The sequence below is a fragment of the Olea europaea genome, chromosome 10 (genome assembly GCF_002742605.1).
Source record: "Olea europaea var. sylvestris chromosome 10, O_europaea_v1, whole genome shotgun sequence".
In the NCBI taxonomy this organism is placed as follows: domain Eukaryota; kingdom Viridiplantae; phylum Streptophyta; class Magnoliopsida; order Lamiales; family Oleaceae; genus Olea; species Olea europaea.
Genome location: NC_036246.1, coordinates 18,871,132 through 18,894,245, shown reverse-complemented (window position 1 = coordinate 18,894,245; position 23,114 = coordinate 18,871,132). Strand labels below are relative to the sequence as shown.

The following is a 23,114-nucleotide window of genomic DNA, read 5'->3' as shown; positions in this document are numbered from 1 at the left end:
GTATTAAGGGAAAACAAGCAAACATAAACAGATTAGGTGCCAATAGAACTTTGGACGTCTTAGAACTATTTCATACAGATATCTGTAGGCTATTCCCATCAGTATCTTTGAATGATTGTGGTTCACCTTCATATTTTTCGTGGTCAACGATCATTTATTATGTTCATAGACAATTATTCTTGCTATGGCTACCTATATCTCATTCACGAGAAATCCCAATCATTGGACTTGTTCAAGGCTTATAAGGCTAAAGTTAAAAACCAACTTGACAAAAGAATAAAACGCGTTAGATTTCACTGTGGTGGTAAATTCTATGGCAGATATGAGGGATCAAGAGAATAACGTCTAGGGCCTTTAGAATAGTCTCGCAGTACACTATGCCAGGTTCTTCTAGCATGACCGGTGTTGTTGAAAGACGAAACAAAACACTTAATGACATGATAAGGAGTATGATTAGTCATTCCACTTTGCCTAAATCTCTCTGTGGAGAAGCATTAAAGATTGCAGTTTATACTCCTAATAGAGTTCCAAGTAAAGCAACTATCAAAATCCTTGTGAACTTCTGACAAACAAGAAGCCTAGTTTGAAATATTTGCACATTTGGGGTTATCCAGTTGAAGCAAGTCCTTACAAGCCTAATGAAAAGAAACTGGATTCCAGAACTCTCAGCTGTTATTTAGTTGGATACTGAGAGAGGTCAAGGGGTTACCAATTTTATGATCCCACTACAAAGTCAATTTTCGAAATTAAAAATGCCAAATTCTTTGAGGATGTAAAGTTTGTAGGGGGAGATAAAGTTAGAGATTTTGTCTTTGAGGAGGAATGTAAAATATTCTTTCTATTGCAATTGACTATGATTTGGACCAAGAACAAATATTTGCTCCAAAACTTGGTCAAGAATTAATTCCAAATCAAGATAGTATTCCAGAACTCCCTATAAACAATCAATAAATTATTCCAGATCTTTTGTATTAGGAATACAAATGCACCAAAATTGTTCTCGAGGTATTATTGGATTATCACAAAAGATCTTTATCGATATAGTACTTAAGAGATATGGAATGCATGATTGCAAACCAATGAGATACCCCTGTTGCCCTAAGAATAACCTTGAAGAAAAGGAAATGCAAAGAATTCTCTATACTTCAATAGTTAGGAGTTTGATTTATGTTGAGGTATACACACGTCCGGATATAGCATTTATTGGGATGCTAGACAGATATTTAAGTAACCTTGAGATTGATCTTTGGAATGCAGCTAAACAGGTTATGCGCTATCTATAGAAAACAAAAGATTATATGCTCACATACAGAAAATGAGACCAATTGGAGATAATTGGTTATTTTGATTCTGATTTTGCCCTTTGGAATGCAGCTAAACAGGTTATGCGCTATCTATAGAAAACAAAAGATTATATGCTCACATACAGAAAATGAGACCAATTGGAGATAATTGGTTTATTTTGATTCTGATTTTGCTGGGTGCCAAGACAGTATGGGCTATGTCTTCTTGCTGGCTAGAAGAGATATATCTTAAAAGAGTGCTAAACAGATACTCATAGTTTCTTCATCCATGGCGGTGGAGTTTGTAGCATGTTATGAGGCATTTCAATCAATGAATATGGCTGCAAAATTTTGTCATTAGGCTGCGAATTTTTGATGGAATCAAAAGACACTTAAGATATTTTGTGATAATAATTCAGCAGTTTTGTATTCAAACAATAATAGGAGTTCAACAAAGTCTAAATTTATAGACATTAAATTCTTAGTTGCTAAAGAAAGAATTCAGAATGGTGAAGTTGCTATAGAATATATTGGGACAAACTCAATAATAACAAATCCATTTACTAAAAGACTACCACCCAAGTTTATTCATGAGCACACTGCTCACATGGGTGTTGTACATTTTGATGATATGCTAGTTTAATGAGAGTTTGTATTTTGGATGTTGTCTTTTTTCACACATGATTTTTGCGAGCAAATTCAAGTTTATTTCAATAATAAAATGTTCAGTTCAATTTTTATCTTGATTAAAGTTTATGGTTGGTCTTATTAAAGAATAAGGTAATGTGGAAATAGGCATGTGTTGGATCATATTGCATGTAATTTTCATACTACACATTCATACTTGATTTATGTCATTGGACTGTGTTGATAAACATGACCATTGATGGGTTTAATTATGATATTGATAACGAAAACCGCTTTGATCCTATATTAGCATAATTAATACAAGATTGTTCAGAAATGCTTTTTGGTTATGATAGCAAAAGTATTGAGCTCATAAGATTATAAGGTAACATATGTAGCCCAAGTAGAAGATTGTTGGGAAATTATTAATTTAATATGTGGATCAACACATATAATTAACTGTGCATAAATGTTATTTTAAAATTAAGTCCAAAATTAAAGTAATCTTTTAAATAGTTAAGTAATTGGGCTTATGACATCTAAATAAAGTTTGTGTCGAATTATATGTGTTGAGATTAGATTTCTTTAGAATTTTATTTCATGATGGGTGGAATACATATGGAAACTACATACATGATTATGATCCCCAATTCATATGCAATTTCTCATTCTTTGTGTCATTTCATCAACACAAGAATGATAGATAAAGTATATTGAAGAGGAATATCCAAAATCCACATTGTAAAGCATGCAATCTACAATAAAGAATTAAGAAAAATAATTCAAGAATCCATAATCAAGATTAAAAATTGAAAGACAAGATTCAAAGATTATAATTCAAGATTCATCATTTGAAATACAAATCAATTGATCAAGGTATGTTTGGCATTAAGTGTTTGTTTGGTAGACATTTTGATAATTGATGTTTTGACCGTTAGAAATAAAGTTGATCCTACCTGTAAAAGAAGAATTCAAAAATGACGGTTGAAATAATAAAATAAAGATCAAAAATTGATTTTAATTAGATTAATAACTGTACCAAACAAGCTTAATTATTTTTCTTGGTGATTTGACGTGAAGATATTGACAATTATGTAAAATTTATAAAGTTTAAATTTCGTAAATATTCAACATCATTTTCATATATTTGTAACAGGATTATAAACAACTTCTAAACATACTTTCCACTATTTTTATTTGTTAATAAAATACAAACTAAATGTCTATGATCAAATTTGGATGGTGCTCAAGTAAAAACCTATTTGGTTTAGATAAAAATTAAATTTTAAGTAAATTTTAATAAAAATAGGTAGAATGTGTTACGAAAAATGTGTGTATTCCATAAATATATAATTTAAATTAATTATTGATTTTAATTTAAATTTTAATATAAAATTTTAAAGTGAAGAAAAGAAAGAAAAATTCCCAAATGCAATAGAGAGTACCAAAAAAACTTTTATTCTAGTGACAAACAATAATTGTTTCACCTATTGTTTGGTGTGAATTAAAACTAAAATTTTAATTTGAGTTGAAGTCATTAATTAATTTAAATCATATATTTTTACGAGAATGGTAACTATTTAATCCTATATTTAATTAATTTTTATAAAAATTTATTACAAAACTAATTTTATTTCTTATTGAGCAAGGACTTAATATTAAAGTCCAAAATTAAAGTAATCTTTTAAATAATCCTAAATTGTAATATTTCTATTCTGAAAGATAATTAAACTTAACTCGATGATTTCATAGCAAACCCAGATAATTTCTAGAACCCTTCTCACCAAATTCGGTAGAAAAGATCTATTTTTCAATTTCTGTCCAAACCGGAAAATCTTTCAATAGCATAAGAAATATTAACTTGAAACTTTACCTTAGATTACATTGATTTCGCTCACCACAGCGATAATCTCATCAATGGAATTTATTTTTTCTACCTTCTTTGGTTGTTTCTTGTGCTTGCAATCTCTTGTATAGTGTCTCGATTTTCCACGAACATAACAAGGTCCCTTAGATTTGTTTTTGAACTTTCCTCTATCCTTTTTGGGACTAAGAGATTTTCCTTTCTTTTTATACTTGTAAGAATTGTGAACATAGTCCAGAGTTTTTTTTTTTTGGGGGTGGGGGGGGGGGGGGGGGGGGTGATGAAATTTGGGAAACGAGTCTTGGAAGATAAAAAAAAATAAGGCATGACTGGAGGAACTCCGTAGGGAATGAGTGATAGATTGCATGTATATATTTTGCGTATGCTGTAGAGGGTATGTCTAAAAACATTGGATATAATTCTACATCATCCTGATCCATTAATTGCCACAATAGTTTGAATTTTGGGTTTGTATCATAATTCTATTACTATATGTTCTCCCCCTCTCTTCATTTTTTTTTTTAGGAAAATTAGGTGTAGATGAAACATCACTTTCTTAATAAATAAGTAAAACAAGTTCAGGGTATTAATTTTTGAGTTGTGGAAGACGCAAAGGTCACAGATTTGGAATGCAGAAATATAGTATCTTTTTATTTATTTATTCAAAATGTAAGAGTCCTGAACACTGTTCATTACCGAATATCTACCCCTACATATTATCAAGTTGGAGCACATGGTAGACAGACTAATTTTTGTTTATTTAACATCTTTGAGCCCCATTTTTTTTTAATTTTTTTATTATTTTTTTTAATACCAAAAATACATTTTGAAATAGCATTTTGAAGGAGAATGTGTGGTTAAAAATCAAGGAAAAATGTTGGGTTTGCGTATAATATTATTTTATTAAAGAACGCGTGCTTGAAAATAAGAGAGAGATTTTTCGAAATATTGGGACCAAACAAGGGCTTAGTTAAAGTATAAAGTGAATAGTGCTTGATGAGGTAGTCAATATGTGTAGGATCATTGCTAGCTTCATAGAGAGACTTTTTGGTTAAGATAATAAGAGAGAAGAAGCAAAAAGAGTAGCTTTTTGGACATTTGACGAAGTTTATTCAATATGTTGGAGTAATGCTATATATCACTTGTGGTGATTAATAGTGGTCAATGTGTTAGTTGGACGACTGCCACATTGTCCAATGATTAAATGCTTCCCAACTTCACATTGTACAACGTGGTAGTGGTCCCAGTGTAACATTGGTTGGTGAATTCTGCGATAATACTGGGGAGTAGGGGGCTCAATTCATGCTAAAATAACAATAGAAAATCCTAAACCGAAGACCATAGAGCAAAATTATAAATCTAAAAAGTTAAACTCACTTTTGACTCCTAAGTATGAATTCTAACAACCGATATTCAAGCAATTTATTTTGAAAGTACAACAGAAAAATTTCCTGAGGATCAGGGGATTTTCTGACATCAGCATAAACTCCTTGTGATTCGCTACAAACCCCACCACATGTAAAGTGCCAAGTTGCACTACTTTTGAGCATTTACATCAGTGGATGGTGGAGATGATTGTAGCAAGAGGATCTCTTGTTGGTGGTGGATATGGTTTAGGCAACATATTGATTACTCATCTGAAAGAAATGAACACAGAATTGATTTTATTTGTATTGCTGATGTTTGTTAACATCAAATTCTGCATGGTATATTGGCAATTGTAGATCCCAATATCCTATACTTCATCTTCCAATATCTCGCAGGTATCTAATTGAAATTTTGCTGTGCTCTACATGTAATTCTGGCGCCAAGCAGATTATACACGTCATTTTGATAGTTTTAGTGTCAATACATGATTTGATGTTGTCCTCAATGATGATCTTAGAAACAGCTAAGATATCTTCACTGTTGTTAATGTCATGTCTCATTCTATTTCTTTAATATGCAGGATTGTTTTCTTTCCACTGTGGCTATTTCATGCCGTTGTTGCCCGAGGAAGATTCTCTCTACCCGCTCCCTCTGTTCCACATGATCGCAATGTATGACAATATTTCTTCATATATTCTTGGAATGACATTGTCCATACAAATTTTGCTAGTCTAGTGGAAGTTGCATCCCCTTACCAAGAAGTTGAGCTTGGAGCATGCATCATGATATTTTTGATATATTTATTTGGTTATTAATTTATATATTGTTGTCAAACATTTGTTGTTAGTGGGCACCATGCCATGCTGTTGTTGCTGCGCCGTTTCTTGTTGCATTTGAACTGCTTCTTTGTATACATCTAGAGAGCGCATATGGTAAGGAAGCAAAACCCTTCAATATTTTTTGGTACCATTTGGGAATTAAATTTAACTTTCTTTTATTTCCTTGTTTACTCGTCCTTATGAATCATGTTTCTGTTATTTTGCGCAAAAAGAGGAGATATTTTTCCCTTTGTGGTCGTAATCTACTTTCCTCTTCCTCGTTCATAAGTCGTGTTATGTTGGTGACATGATGAATTTATTGTTTTTGCCTTTTAGGACAAGATGCCATTCCTGTCATGTCATAGAAATTTTTGGTGATTGTTATTGGTTTTACAATTTATTAATTTGTTTCCATGATGCAGTCAATCATTCTGCTGCAGTGAACTTGAAAATTGTCTTCCTTCCTTTGTTGGCATTTGAGGTCATTGTCCTCATTGACAATTTTAGGTACACTATCCACTTGATTGTCCATATTTCAGTCTGCTTTTGTTTCCCATGAAAAAGTTTTCTCTCAGCATATGCAAGTTCTAGTAATTAATAATTTGATGTACGTCATAGATTTTCTTTGATACACCAAAATACTGTTTGTAGAACATATTTACTGAAGCAAGTTGCTTCTCCAACAAAAATATCACCATGAAAAAGTAAATTGAAATACTTCAGCCTTTTGAACAAGGCATATATTCTTGGGGGGGGGGGGGGGGGGGGAATTTTCATAATTTGATTTGTCATGGAATACCTTGCTTTTACCTTACACATTTTCTATTAATGAAACAGAATGTGCAAGGCTTTATTACCTGGAGATAATGAAAGCATGAGTGAGGAGGCAATATGGGAAACTCTTCCTGTAAGTCTTTTGATTTAACAGAAATAATAAAATGTGCCCAACTTAGTTCCTACTCTGTGCTTAAACGTTGTTCAGTAGTTCTGATGACTACACTTCTATTATTGCAATAGCAAGTTTTGCTGGTGAACCAGATTCTACTGGTTACTTTCTTGTGCATTACAAAGAAGTTTAAAATTTTTTCTTGTGATGTGGACAATGTCGTTCAGAAGAGATCGAAATATATTATTGATTTTGCTATGAATATTTCTAGATTTTCGTTTTAGTTTTCTTGGTTTTCAAAATGGCTTTACTAATGATAGTTTAATTGTAATTAGCACTTCTGGGTGGCGATCTCCATGATTTTCTTTCTTACTGCTACAGTGTTCACCGTCCTGAAGCTGTGTGGTATGACTCTCTCTCTCTCTCTCCCCCCTCCCCTTTTTGCTCTATGCATGTGTTTCTCCTATGATTCCCATGCCATAAAGAAGGAAAGAAAAAGTTTGCATGCCATAAATCTATATTTATTATTATTGTTGTTGTCGTCGTTATTATTGTCAGTTCTGCTCTTCTGATACGTACTACATTCCCTTGCTACCTTATCACAGATCATCACTTTCAGAGTTCATACCCATTTTCTTGTGCAGTAGTGCTATATCTCCTTTTGAACCAAAGGTGGTCCCTAATAATTTTGGTGTATATATATAATATCAAGTCCTTGTTTATATTACCCTGAGATCCTTATTATAAGTTTCTCTAAATCAATAAAGACCATATGCAAGTATTTCTTCTTTGTTGAGTATTTTCCATTAATCCCCAGACTAGGCAAATGACTTCTGAGGTAAATGTTCCTGGAATAAAATCAAACTGGTTCTCTATGCTCAGCAGTTGGGCGATCATTGTTGGTTGGTGCAGCTGAGGGAAGCAGATGGCATTTTTGAGGTTCTGATTTTTAGCTAAATAAAATCCATTAGTTACTAGAGGCCGCCCTAAATCCATTGCCCAATGTTGCCTTCATTACTGAATAGACAGGAAATAGATTAATGAATTGCCTCATTCAGTGCATTCCTTATGAAGTTTTTTCCTTTCTAAGTTTGAAGGAATGGAAAAATGAGAGCTCTAATTCTGGAAATGCATGGTTTGCCATTTTTATCCCATGCTTTATCTTTGATAAACAAAATATAAGATACTTGGACAAGCAGTCTCAGAGAACTTGCATCCTAAGTTCTTTATCCTGTGTTTTCCTTCCACGAATGAACTCAGGAATGTGTTGTTTTTTTTGGAGTTTTCAGTATTTTCATCCTTCAATTAGATGTATTGTCATCCTTCAATTTTCCAAAGACTCGAAACTCTTTGGTCAAAGGGGAGAAGTGTAGCTGTAGTATAGCATCAATTCCCATCATTGAGTGCGAATAGCGATATGAGAGGGGGTGTGGGAAATCGTTAATTCTATGGAACCATATGGAGTGGGGCTCTGAAAAGCATAATTGAAAAGAAAAAAAAAAAAGAAAGAAAAAAAGAAAAAAGAAAAAAGATTTCTTTGTACACTGAGTCACAAAGAGAATGCTCGAAAGGTGTGGTGATTTCATTACTAAGAAAATTGATGTTCAAAGGGTGGCTAAAAGTAATTGGAAATTTATGTTGGAATCAATATAAATGATCTGGATGGGAGAAAAGAGTATGGTTGAGTCGATATTTAGATGCTGTTTTTCCTGGGAGATTTCAATAACTATAGACATGAGAAAAGAGAGAGATACGAGTATGGTTGAGTCGATATTTAGATGCTGTTTTTCCTGGGAGATTTCAATGACTATAGACATGAGAAAAGAGAGATACGATTAGTCGATAACTGGACCAAGCCTTCTGATCACAGTTGGAAAATTGGACGTGAACTAGAAGAGCTAAAAATCTTTGGTAACTTTTATGTGACTCCTCTGGGGTATGATGAAGAGAGAACAAAGGGAGTAATGACAATCGGATTTATGGTAAATAATGTTATTGGTGGTCATTCTCTCCCTCTTTATGTGATGCTTGGGATATATAGACAATAGGGATAGGTGCAAGGTTTTCTTTTTTGGATTCTTATGGAAGATCTCAATTATGGGTTGCATCACCTAGGCACACAGCTCGTCTGACATCAAAAAAGAGTTCCAGGTTGCAGATTTAATGCCTAGAGGATTTAAAAGTTTTGATTGCTTTGTTTATGACTTAACAATATCAGGAGCTAGAGCCTTAGCCCCCGTTTGGACCCCATTTTTTGGAAAAATTAATGGGTGGAATAGTATTTTTTTTTTTTGAAAAATGAGTGATTGAAAAAGAAAGAAAAGTTTTCGATTTACGTATAATATTATTTTATGGAAGATTGTGTGGTTGAAAATAGGGAAGAGAAAAATGAAATGTAATAGAATGTAAATTAATGGGGGCTTATTATTTTTGGTAAAACTTTCTTTAACAAATCTGAGAGCACATAGAATTGACAAGTTAGTCTGGTGCTATCTATATTGATTTAGCCTCTATTCCCAAGTTGTTATATCGTATGTACTATCCATTTTGGGAGAGCATTTGTCTCTTACCCTTGGTGAATTTTTATCACATTCCAAATGGTTTGGACCCAAGAAAGACCTTATGGGAGGCTTAAATAGCGTCCTGCTTTTTTTTATATTGATTGGGCCTTTGTGCTCAAGTCTTAGATCATACGTACTATCTATTTTGAGAGAGTAAATCTTTCTTACTTCTCATGGCTTTCTATCGTGTTTTCCATAATTCGAACTCAAGATCTCTGCTTTATGGGAGAGTTAAATTTGAATCCTAATATCAATTGGGCTACATGATAGAATACAGTGAGAGGTGAAATGGATTTAGACTTTCCTGAAACGTATAGTAAGCATGATATAATGACTTGAACACAGATGTTGGGTCGTTACAATATCAAATACACCTCGTGTATCTATCTAATAGCTCTCCATGGTTTTGAGCTCAAATAATCCTATTTATTTCCACTTGGTGATAGTACGACAATTGCCCTCAAGAAGGTCCATGTTTCAAGCGGCTACCCTAGACAAAGAAGGAAGCTCAATTATCATTAGTGCTTGATTATTATATTACCATTATCATGGTAGTTCGTAAGATAGCTAACGATTTAAATTTTGCCCATATGTGATGGCCATTTGATCATGTTCTCTGTGAAAGTCTTACTATTTGGTTGGAATTTATGGGAAGAGAAGAGAAAATTCAATTGTGGCTGCCCCATGCCCATTGGTGGTAGAGACAATTACTTCAAGTCCTCAAGTTGTGTGTCTGTACACTCCATATTCCATTTTATCTACAATAAGATTTCACTTTCTAAGCAGTGAACTGGTGTTGAGTTGTTTTAAGGTTTTAATTTGGTTTATTTGACTTGTGTAGTCCTCTGAACTGTCCATTCAAGTGCTTGCTTCATACTGCATGAATTCTTAATTTCTCCTAAATATAACTTTAGTCTTGATTTCTAATTTCCTATATTTTCTAACTTTGCAGGTGATATTGTTGCCTTTGGCTGGTGGGACTTGTTCATAAATTATGGGTGCTATTCCCTGACCTTGAATAGTCTTTTACCTTCACCCTTCTTTCTTTTGGCAGCAATGCTGAAATTTGGCTTATTTTGTTTTTCTATAGTATTGCAGAGTGCTTTTCTTTTCTTGTCTGTACAAAATGGTCTAATCCAGTGATTCATAGAAATTCTCTTACAAGAGAAGCAAGTTCGTCATCAACTGCTATTAGATATCTAGACTGGAACAGTGGCTTGGTGGTATCTTTAGAGGATCAGTCTCGGAATAGAATGTGTGGCATGCAAGACATTGGTGGCCACATTATGAAAATTCCAATAATTGGTTTTCAAGTCCTCCTTTGTATGCACCTTGAGGTATCAATTAGATGTGTTGACACCGTGGCTAACTGGTCAGTGAACAGTGTCTCCTTTGGAATTTTTTGTCATCTAAGTCACTAATGGTTTTGAATTAAACAACTGATTTTGGTTTATTCAAAATAATATCTTGAGTTAGTAAAAAAATTGAAGCTTGAAAGACATACCCATATACTTGTATCCAAAATTTAGACTCTTTTTAGTCATGTTCTTGTATCCTACATTTTGGAAAATAAAAGATTCGACACTTAGATACATACCCATACCTGATGCTCATACTCGAGTTCGATCATCATAGATCCTAATAAAAGAAGTTTGCTTTTGATTCACATTAATAACATGCACTTTCTTTATAAAAGGCAAATAATGTGGCAAATAGATTATTGTATTTATAGTGCAAGTTTACATAACCACCATTTGAGCTTTATTTTTAAAAATCTCATTTCTTTAAACTCATTTTCAGCCTTATGGTCTCTCAATAAAATAATTTTACATGTAAATACAAATTTTTTCCCTTACTTTTTAATCACACATTCTTTTAAAAAAAATCTATAAACCCCAAAAAATGGGGCTCAAACAAACTCATATATATCATGGAAACTAATTCAACCTACTACAAAAAGTTGGGCGATGCGAGTTGCTGTGCTTTTTCCCTAGCATCTTTACTACTATTTAATTTGAAATAAGAAATGTTTTTGATTGCTTTTCTTCGGATCTTGACCTTTATTGAGTTCTTGATTTGTTTTCAATTGCGCTTCCATAACAATTAACTTCATTTGCGTTATATCTTGCATCAAATCTTATGTGATGCTACAAGTTTAGACAGGTTCAATGTGGTCGTTTAGCACAATGATTTACTGTTATAAATGATACAGTTATAACACATTTTGTGGTTATCCTCCCGATATAGTGAAGAAACTGCCGAAGAAAGATCTCGCTGAGGAGGTAAATATAATCTCTTGTTGCATTTATATTTCCATGTAGAACATTATAACCATATTTTTGGACTACGCAATCCTCATCTTATTCCAGCATACTGCAATGTGCATGCATCTCAATTTCTACATAATTATTTTGTTTGATCCTCTTGTTTTTAGGTTTGGAAACTTCAAGCTGCTCTCGGTGAGCAAATGGAAATTACTAAATTCAACCAACAGGAGTATGAAAGACTACAACATGTAACCATCTTAGTTTTGACTAATGGTTTCTTACGTAGTTGATGCTCTGCCATATAATACTGAATTTTCCATGCCATAGTGATTATCATCTCCTATGATTTTGATGAAACATGTTGTATGCTGTTATTTTATTTATTTTGGTGAACTTTACTATTTGCTAGAATAGAATTCATTCATCGGTGCAGGCATTTAAATATCCATTTGCCCTAGTGGATTTAATTTTCAAGAAGTTTTATTTTAAAAGTAGTTCTATATTTTTCAACCCAAAGTAATGATGATAATAATAATAATAATTTCCAATGTTACCTACCTCTTTTATAGTCAGAGATCATATCTTTATTCCGTACATCTGGTATCAAAGATCTTATTTTTTATCATTTACATCTTGATAGATGCTTAGCATATTGAACAACCTTAAAGATTGACCGAACAGAACATAAAGCAGCCTAAAGAAAACTTTTTTCTGATCGGTATTGAATTATTATCAGCTCAAGTTGTTATAAAATGTCCAGATTCTTCAGAGTAGAGGCATACATGTTTTCTTTTATTGACTTAAATTTTCTGTCCGCATGTTCTGTAAATCTACATGCTCATTCTGAGGTTGATTTTCCAACTATTTTATTGTAATTGTGTTCAGGAAAAAGTTCTATGTAGATTATGTTTCGAGGGAGAGATTAGCCTAGTTCTTCTTCCATGTAGGCACCGCATTCTGTGCAGGTACGATCAATATGCTAGTTCTCTCTCTGCTGCTCATATTCTTTGTTTGCATATTAATTGGTCTTTAATCTGATGCAGTAACTGCTCTGATAAATGTAAGAAATGTCCGATTTGTCGTGTCTCCATCGAGGAATGCTTATCTGTATATGATGTATAGACAGACTTGTGTAATGTATTTGACTCACTTTGCTTTGATAGTACTAACATAAGCTAATTTTCTTTCCTTCGCTAAATATATGAGGAAGAAAGCCTTTACTATAATTTCTTTGGTTCCAGTGTTGGTATTTCTGGTACAAAGGCAAAATGATATCTGATGTTGAGAGCCTAAGAGGTGTTTTAAAATGGTCCTTATTATGGCTCTTGCTCTGTTGTAATTTCTAGACGAGGTTGGCAATTGAAATTCTTGAAAATGTGTACACTTGGAACTTCATTGATGCTGACTGGTCCAAGTCCATCTCTTTCAAATTTGCTGTTGCTATTTCGACTGCTGCTTCAAGCTACATTGAAACTCTCTTTTACAGACTTAGCTGCTTCTCTCTCTCTTGCAAAATAGACGGTTTTACATTTTCAGGATAATGTTTTGTTAGACAGACCTTCTAATTATTACTTTAAATAAAACCACTTTTCATTTTCTTTTTCTGGTCAAAAAGTGAAGAAACAGACTGTGTAGCAAATTAATTCTTTCCAAAACAGAATGAACTCCTGAGAATACGTAGTATAAATTATTCCCGAGTCTGAACCAAGCAACTTCCTTTTTCTCCGTCATTGCAGCACCGTAGTGAATCATGTCAGTCAGTCGTCAATTTCTTAGCTTCCATGATTAATGATAGACATTAGACTCATCCAAATTAAACATTGCGACTATACACGTTAATGAATCATCGATAAGATTTAAAATGTCACATGAACCTATGGCACTTAAGTCTACTTTTTCTCAACATAACAGATGATAAATTACTAGGAAGATAATTACTCTATGCTTTTATCCGGTGAAAATTAAAATTAAATTTTAAGCAGATTTTAATAAAATTTTACGAGGGAAAAATTTCATTAGTAAGAATTTAAGTATCATACATTTCAAAATCAAAATTACAAGTTTTGAATTTCAAAAATTGATTTTTATTAAAGTTTATTTATGATTTATTTAATTATTTATTTATTTTATTAACTAAATATATTTAGGTTACAAATCTATATAATTTGCTCACAAATTAATGATTTAGTTAACCACTAATTATTTTTTTGGTCACAAATTAAAAAATTTATGTCATAAATTATTTTATGGATACAATTTAAAAATCTTATAGATCACAATTTGTTCATTGATCACAAATCAAAACTTTATAAGTGATGATTTATTTATCGATCACAAATCACAAATATTATAATTTACAATTTATTATACGGTCACAAATTATCGAATTTTTGTCACAAATTAACAATTTTTTAGATCACACATTATTTTTTGATCACAAATTATCTTTTTTTATTGATCACATATTGTTTATTGGTCACAAGTTAACATATTTAATGGTCACAGTCAACCAAATGACTTGTGACCACAATCACAACCTGTGACCACCACCTCACCACCGCCTCCAATAGCAGCAAAACCATTGTTGCTGCCAAAATCACCACCATTGCTGCCTAAAGGCGACAACCAACTAGCAGAATAATACGAACGGTACGACTATGAATGCCAAAACTGTGAATGCAAGAAAAACCTATTGCAATGTTAATAACAAATAACTGCATCCTAATTTGCCGCCACATCGATCGCCACCATCCCCAACACTTCACCACCACATTTGTTACCACCACAAAAATTAGGGTTTCAACGACCATCACCTCAGCACCACAACCACCAACAAAACCATCGTCACCCTTATCGCCACTAACAAAATCCAACAAACCCGCCATCAAGAATCCACCACCAACAAAACAACCGCCACTACCAAATCAAACAAATCGCCGCCATAGCCACCCAAGCACCACCAACAAATCAAATTCTCAAAATTGCCATCACCAGAACCAGAAGGCTATTGGATGTGTGCAGTCATGCCGGCATCGAGCATGAGAGGCGTTCGCCTTTGGTGGTTTGTGTGTGGATCGCCTTCGTTGGTGGTGGTTGGTTGCGGCTCATTGAAGGAGAAGGCGAGAGATGGGGAAGCAGCTTAGTGAAGGAGAAGACAAGAGGCGGCATCATGTGCGGCGCTCGCCACTGGTGGTTTATAAAAATGCTAATTAAAATAAAATTTCTGATTTTTGAAATGTTAAACTTTCTCCCTGATTTTAGAAGTCATGATTTTAATGCGAGGGTTTTGTGTCATTTCCATGGTCATGACATATGTAGCTAAAAAGTTATGGATTCCTAGAAATATATTATTAAAATTAATTGTTTTTTTTGATTTCGATAAAAAATTTAATTTTAATTCCCACCAAGCAGGTCTTTATATATAAGTAATAATCAATAACACTCAATAAATCATTAACTATAAATTTAAGTATCACTATCAAAAACTCCGTCAAATTTTTATAAATGGAGAAACTATTATAGGCATGTTAAATCTATATCATGCTCTCACAAAGACGGGGGGGGGGGGGGGGGGGGGAATTTTCATAATTTGATTTGTCATGGAATACCTTGCTTTTACCTTACACATTTTCTATTAATGAAACAGAATGTGCAAGGCTTTATTACCTGGAGATAATGAAAGCATGAGTGAGGAGGCAATATGGGAAACTCTTCCTGTAAGTCTTTTGATTTAACAGAAATAATAAAATGTGCCCAACTTAGTTCCTACTCTGTGCTTAAACGTTGTTCAGTAGTTCTGATGACTACACTTCTATTATTGCAATAGCAAGTTTTGCTGGTGAACCAGATTCTACTGGTTACTTTCTTGTGCATTACAAAGAAGTTTAAAATTTTTTCTTGTGATGTGGACAATGTCGTTCAGAAGAGATCGAAATATATTATTGATTTTGCTATGAATATTTCTAGATTTTCGTTTTAGTTTTCTTGGTTTTCAAAATGGCTTTACTAATGATAGTTTAATTGTAATTAGCACTTCTGGGTGGCGATCTCCATGATTTTCTTTCTTACTGCTACAGTGTTCACCGTCCTGAAGCTGTGTGGTATGACTCTCTCTCTCTCTCTCCCCCCTCCCCTTTTTGCTCTATGCATGTGTTTCTCCTATGATTCCCATGCCATAAAGAAGGAAAGAAAAAGTTTGCATGCCATAAATCTATATTTATTATTATTGTTGTTGTCGTCGTTATTATTGTCAGTTCTGCTCTTCTGATACGTATTACATTCCCTTGCTACCTTATCACAGATCATCACTTTCAGAGTTCATACCCATTTTCTTGTGCAGTAGTGCTATATCTCCTTTTGAACCAAAGGTGGTCCCTAATAATTTTGGTGTATATATATAATATCAAGTCCTTGTTTATATTACCCTGAGATCCTTATTATAAGTTTCTCTAAATCAATAAAGACCATATGCAAGTATTTCTTCTTTGTTGAGTATTTTCCATTAATCCCCAGACTAGGCAAATGACTTCTGAGGTAAATGTTCCTGGAATAAAATCAAACTGGTTCTCTATGCTCAGCAGTTGGGCGATCATTGTTGGTTGGTGCAGCTGAGGGAAGCAGATGGCATTTTTGAGGTTCTGATTTTTAGCTAAATAAAATCCATTAGTTACTAGAGGCCGCCCTAAATCCATTGCCCAATGTTGCCTTCATTACTGAATAGACAGGAAATAGATTAATGAATTGCCTCATTCAGTGCATTCCTTATGAAGTTTTTTCCTTTCTAAGTTTGAAGGAATGGAAAAATGAGAGCTCTAATTCTGGAAATGCATGGTTTGCCATTTTTATCCCATGCTTTATCTTTGATAAACAAAATATAAGATACTTGGACAAGCAGTCTCAGAGAACTTGCATCCTAAGTTCTTTATCCTGTGTTTTCCTTCCACGAATGAACTCAGGAATGTGTTGTTTTTTTTGGAGTTTTCAGTATTTTCATCCTTCAATTAGATGTATTGTCATCCTTCAATTTTCCAAAGACTCGAAACTCTTTGGTCAAAGGGGAGAAGTGTAGCTGTAGTATAGCATCAATTCCCATCATTGAGTGCGAATAGCGATATGAGAGGGGGTGTGGGAAATCGTTAATTCTATGGAACCATATGGAGTGGGGCTCTGAAAAGCATAATTGAAAAGAAAAAAAAAAAAGAAAGAAAAAAAGAAAAAAGAAAAAAGATTTCTTTGTACACTGAGTCACAAAGAGAATGCTCGAAAGGTGTGGTGATTTCATTACTAAGAAAATTGATGTTCAAAGGGTGGCTAAAAGTAATTGGAAATTTATGTTGGAATCAATATAAATGATCTGGATGGGAGAAAAGAGTATGGTTGAGTCGATATTTAGATGCTGTTTTTCCTGGGAGATTTCAATAACTATAGACATGAGAAAAGAGAGAGATACGAGTATGGTTGAGTCGATATTTAGATGCTGTTTTTCCTGGGAGATTTCAATGACTATAGACATGAGAAAAGAGAGATACGATTAGTCGATAACTGGACCAAGCCTTCTGATCACAGTTGGAAAATTGGACGTGAACTAGAAGAGCTAAAAATCTTTGGTAACTTTTATGTGACTCCTCTGGGGTATGATGAAGAGAGAACAAAGGGAGTAATGACAATCGGATTTATGGTAAATAATGTTATTGGTGGTCATTCTCTCCCTCTTTATGTGATGCTTGGGATATATAGACAATAGGGATAGGTGCAAGGTTTTCTTTTTTGGATTCTTATGGAAGATCTCAATTATGGGTTGCATCACCTAGGCACACAGCTCGTCTGACATCAAAAAAGAGTTCCAGGTTGCAGATTTAATGCCTAGAGGATTTAAAAGTTTTGATTGCTTTGTTTATGACTTAACAATATCAGGAGCTAGAGCCTTAGCCCCCGTTTGGACCCCATTTTTTGGAAAAATTAATGGGTGGAATAGTATTTTTTTTTTTGAAAAATGAGTGATTGAAAAAGAAAGAAAAGTTTTCGATTTACGTATAATATTATTTTATGGAAGATTGTGTGGTTGAAAATAGGGAAGAGAAAAATGAAATGTAATAGAATGTAAATTAATGGGGGCTTATTATTTTTGGTAAAACTTTCTTTAACAAATCTGAGAGCACATAGAATTGACAAGTTAGTCTGGTGCTATCTATATTGATTTAGCCTCTATTCCCAAGTTGTTATATCGTATGTACTATCCATTTTGGGAGAGCATTTGTCTCTTACCCTTGGTGAATTTTTATCACATTCCAAATGGTTTGGACCCAAGAAAGACCTTATGGGAGGCTTAAATAGCGTCCTGCTTTTTTTTATATTGATTGGGCCTTTGTGCTCAAGTCTTAGATCATACGTACTATCTATTTTGAGAGAGTAAATCTTTCTTACTTCTCATGGCTTTCTATCGTGTTTTCCATAATTCGAACTCAAGATCTCTGCTTTATGGGAGAGTTAAATTTGAATCCTAATATCAATTGGGCTACATGATAGAATACAGTGAGAGGTGAAATGGATTTAGACTTTCCTGAAACGTATAGTAAGCATGATATAATGACTTGAACACAGATGTTGGGTCGTTACAATATCAAATACACCTCGTGTATCTATCTAATAGCTCTCCATGGTTTTGAGCTCAAATAATCCTATTTATTTCCACTTGGTGATAGTACGACAATTGCCCTCAAGAAGGTCCATGTTTCAAGCGGCTACCCTAGACAAAGAAGGAAGCTCAATTATCATTAGTGCTTGATTATTATATTACCATTATCATGGTAGTTCGGAAGATAGCTAACGATTTAAATTTTGCCCATATGTGATGGCCATTTGATCATGTTCTCTGTGAAAGTCTTACTATTTGGTTGGAATTTATGGGAAGAGAAGAGAAAATTCAATTGTGGCTGCCCCATGCCCATTGGTGGTAGAGACAATTACTTCAAGTCCTCAAGTTGTGTGTCTGTACACTCCATATTCCATTTTATCTACAATAAGATTTCACTTTCTAAGCAGTGAGCTGGTGTTGAGTTGTTTTAAGGTTTTAATTTGGTTTATATGACTTGTGTAGTCCTCTGAACTGTCCATTCAAGTGCTTGCTTCATACTGCATGAATTCTTAATTTCTCCTAAATATAACTTTAGTCTTGATTTCTAATTTCCTATATTTTCTAACTTTGCAGGTGATATTGTTGCCTTTGGCTGGTGGGACTTGTTCATAAATTATGGGTGCTATTCCCTGACCTTGAATAGTCTTTTACCTTCACCCTTCTTTCTTTTGGCAGCAATGCTGAAATTTGGCTTATTTTGTTTTTCTATAGTATTGCAGAGTGCTTTTCTTTTCTTGTCTGTACAAAATGGTCTAATCCAGTGATTCATAGAAATTCTCTTACAAGAGAAGCAAGTTCGTCATCAACTGCTATTAGATATCTAGACTGGAACAGTGGCTTGGTGGTATCTTTAGAGGATCAGTCTCGGAATAGAATGTGTGGCATGCAAGACATTGGTGGCCACATTATGAAAATTCCAATAATTGGTTTTCAAGTCCTCCTTTGTATGCACCTTGAGGTATCAATTAGATGTGTTGACACCGTGGCTAACTGGTCAGTGAACAGTGTCGCCTTTGGAATTTTTTGTCATCTAAGTCACTAATGGTTTTGAATCAGGGAACACCACCAGGTGCTAGACACATTCCTCTTCGAATTCTCTTTTCTCCTATTTTTGTACTGCAAGCAGCTGGGCTTATGTTTGCTGCATCAAGATTAGTAGAGACAATTGTTCTTTTACTACAAAGTGAAGCTGGTAGAGGAAGATATTATACACACTCTTCGAGAGTTTGTGATTGCTTTGCATTCTTGCACCATGGCTCCAGGTAATGTCTAACAATTGGCTATCAGATAGAAGAGAGATTGGGAATATTTACTTATTATTTAATTCAGGTCTTGGTTGGAGTACATTTCACTAATTTTGCATATTTGTTAATTTTTAATCAGGCTGCTTGGCTGGTGGTCGTTAGATGAAGCAAGTCAAGAAGAACAGGCACGCCTCTTCCATGACGGTGTCTCAGGGTAAAATATCTTAAGCCATGCACTATCTGTAGACATTGCTGCTGGAAGACTCTGTTCATGAACAAATCACATCTCATAATTTGAGTGTAGCTAAAATGATATAGGAATTTTGATGCATGGTAGCTAGGATTAGGGAAGGCTGATGGAGGCTATTGTTAGGTTTTCAGCTAGAGAAGAATGGGACAGTAGTGGAATTCTTTCCCTTTATGCTCTGATACCAAATAGAGGAGATAATTTGGCTGAATGAATAATTTCATATATTTCAAGAGTATTTATACAAGAGTTACAATCTGAGCTTAGTATAGTCAACTATACAATAAAGAAATAGGATATACAATAATTATATCGTAATTCATAGCTAATCTATGCAGAATATTCCCTAATATATGCTAACTGAATAAAATCTTACCTAATCTATTTTGGGGATTCCTAATCTTGGTGGGAACCATAGCATTTAAGAGAAGCTACCATAATAAGTCGGTAATGGATATTTGTGATCCTAATCTCTGATGCTTGGACTCTTTGAAATGGTTGGTGTATCTGTGTCGGACATGACCCGACGTGTGTATGGGTATGGGATATGTGTCTGATCTTCCAAGTTTTAACCGGACACTTCGCCTTTTTAGCTTCTTTCTTTTTCTTCTTTCATTATTTTATTTTCCTTTTTTTTCCGTTTATACTCTCTATAAACCTAGCGCCACCTCTGAAAGGGTGGAAAAAGGCGACGGCATTAGATTTTCCCTTCTTCTTTCTTTTTTCTTATCCTTTTCTTTTTTTCCTTCTTTGTGTCGATGGTTTAGAGTTTCGTTTGTATAAAATGAAAATGAGTTCCATATAATACTATTTAGTGCTCCACTAAATTCAAATTGCAATCAAGTCTCTCATTTTCTATTTTATATGACATTTAGTAATTTACTTCTCATAATTGAAAACTAAATCACAAAATTTTATTTTATTCATCTTAACCCCTCATTCAACACTATTTCCTTCGTTGTAAACAACTGATTTTGGTTTATTCAAAATAATATCTTGAGTTAGTAAAAAAATTGAAGCTTGAAAGACATACCCATATACTTGTATCCAAAATTTAGACTCTTTTTAGTCATGTTCTTGTATCCTACATTTTGGAAAATAAAAGATTCGACACTTAGATACATACCCATACCTGATGCTCATACTCGAGTTCGATCATCATAGATCCTAATAAAAGAAGTTTGCTTTTGATTCACATTAATAACATGCACTTTCTTTATAAAAGGCAAATAATGTGGCAAATAGATTATTGTATTTATAGTGCAAGTTTACATAACCACCATTTGAGCTTTATTTTTAAAAATCTCATTTCTTTAAACTCATTTTCAGCCTTATGGTCTCTCAATAAAATAATTTTACATGTAAATACAAATTTTTTCCCTTACTTTTTAATCACACATTCTTTTAAAAAAAATCTATAAACCCCAAAAAATGGGGCTCAAACAAACTCATATATATCATGGAAACTAATTCAACCTACTACAAAAAGTTGGGCGATGCGAGTTGCTGTGCTTTTTCCCTAGCATCTTTACTACTATTTAATTTGAAATAAGAAATGTTTTTGATTGCTTTTCTTCGGATCTTGACCTTTATTGAGTTCTTGATTTGTTTTCAATTGCGCTTCCATAACAATTAACTTCATTTGCGTTATATCTTGCATCAAATCTTATGTGATGCTACAAGTTTAGACAGGTTCAATGTGGTCGTTTAGCACAATGATTTACTGTTATAAATGATACAGTTATAACACATTTTGTGGTTATCCTCCCGATATAGTGAAGAAACTGCCGAAGAAAGATCTCGCTGAGGAGGTAAATATAATCTCTTGTTGCATTTATATTTCCATGTAGAACATTATAACCATATTTTTGGACTACGCAATCCTCATCTTATTCCAGCATACTGCAATGTGCATGCATCTCAATTTCTACATAATTATTTTGTTTGATCCTCTTGTTTTTAGGTTTGGAAACTTCAAGCTGCTCTCGGTGAGCAAATGGAAATTACTAAATTCAACCAACAGGAGTATGAAAGACTACAACATGTAACCATCTTAGTTTTGACTAATGGTTTCTTACGTAGTTGATGCTCTGCCATATAATACTGAATTTTCCATGCCATAGTGATTATCATCTCCTATGATTTTGATGAAACATGTTGTATGCTGTTATTTTATTTATTTTGGTGAACTTTACTATTTGCTAGAATAGAATTCATTCATCGGTGCAGGCATTTAAATATCCATTTGCCCTAGTGGATTTAATTTTCAAGAAGTTTTATTTTAAAAGTAGTTCTATATTTTTCAACCCAAAGTAATGATGATAATAATAATAATAATTTCCAATGTTACCTACCTCTTTTATAGTCAGAGATCATATCTTTATTCCGTACATCTGGTATCAAAGATCTTATTTTTTATCATTTACATCTTGATAGATGCTTAGCATATTGAACAACCTTAAAGATTGACCGAACAGAACATAAAGCAGCCTAAAGAAAACTTTTTTCTGATCGGTATTGAATTATTATCAGCTCAAGTTGTTATAAAATGTCCAGATTCTTCAGAGTAGAGGCATACATGTTTTCTTTTATTGACTTAAATTTTCTGTCCGCATGTTCTGTAAATCTACATGCTCATTCTGAGGTTGATTTTCCAACTATTTTATTGTAATTGTGTTCAGGAAAAAGTTCTATGTAGATTATGTTTCGAGGGAGAGATTAGCCTAGTTCTTCTTCCATGTAGGCACCGCATTCTGTGCAGGTACGATCAATATGCTAGTTCTCTCTCTGCTGCTCATATTCTTTGTTTGCATATTAATTGGTCTTTAATCTGATGCAGTAACTGCTCTGATAAATGTAAGAAATGTCCGATTTGTCGTGTCTCCATCGAGGAATGCTTATCTGTATATGATGTATAGACAGACTTGTGTAATGTATTTGACTCACTTTGCTTTGATAGTACTAACATAAGCTAATTTTCTTTCCTTCGCTAAATATATGAGGAAGAAAGCCTTTACTATAATTTCTTTGGTTCCAGTGTTGGTATTTCTGGTACAAAGGCAAAATGATATCTGATGTTGAGAGCCTAAGAGGTGTTTTAAAATGGTCCTTATTATGGCTCTTGCTCTGTTGTAATTTCTAGACGAGGTTGGCAATTGAAATTCTTGAAAATGTGTACACTTGGAACTTCATTGATGCTGACTGGTCCAAGTCCATCTCTTTCAAATTTGCTGTTGCTATTTCGACTGCTGCTTCAAGCTACATTGAAACTCTCTTTTACAGACTTAGCTGCTTCTCTCTCTCTTGCAAAATAGA

At 33.7% G+C, this 23,114-nt stretch overlaps 2 protein-coding genes and 1 long non-coding RNA gene across 3 annotated transcripts; all 3 read left to right on the top strand.

Annotated features, from left to right (window-relative positions):
- Positions 1–377: 377 nt before the first annotated feature.
- On the top strand, positions 378–23,092 carry LOC111400375. Its single transcript, XM_023027790.1, has 14 exons — positions 378–531; positions 5,671–5,813; positions 5,990–6,074; positions 6,383–6,467; positions 6,798–6,867; positions 7,182–7,251; positions 10,360–10,405; positions 10,498–10,744; positions 19,365–19,570; positions 19,692–19,766; positions 21,541–21,610; positions 21,763–21,843; positions 22,481–22,560; positions 22,639–23,092. The coding sequence occupies exons 1-14, from the start codon at positions 378–380 to the stop codon at positions 22,715–22,717; spliced, it is 1,491 nt and encodes a 496-aa protein (XP_022883558.1). The 3' UTR covers positions 22,718–23,092.
- Positions 11,293–13,171, top strand: LOC111401432. Its single transcript, XR_002704011.1, has 4 exons — positions 11,293–11,689; positions 11,842–11,922; positions 12,560–12,639; positions 12,718–13,171. It is a non-coding gene; the product is annotated as an uncharacterized LOC111401432 (long non-coding RNA).
- LOC111401431 lies at positions 15,297–19,157 on the top strand. Its single transcript, XM_023029165.1, has 3 exons — positions 15,297–15,390; positions 15,705–15,774; positions 18,882–19,157. Exons 1-3 carry the CDS (start codon positions 15,322–15,324, stop codon positions 19,070–19,072), a joined length of 330 nt encoding a protein of 109 aa, XP_022884933.1. The 5' UTR covers positions 15,297–15,321; the 3' UTR covers positions 19,073–19,157.
- Positions 23,093–23,114: the final 22 nt, after the last annotated feature.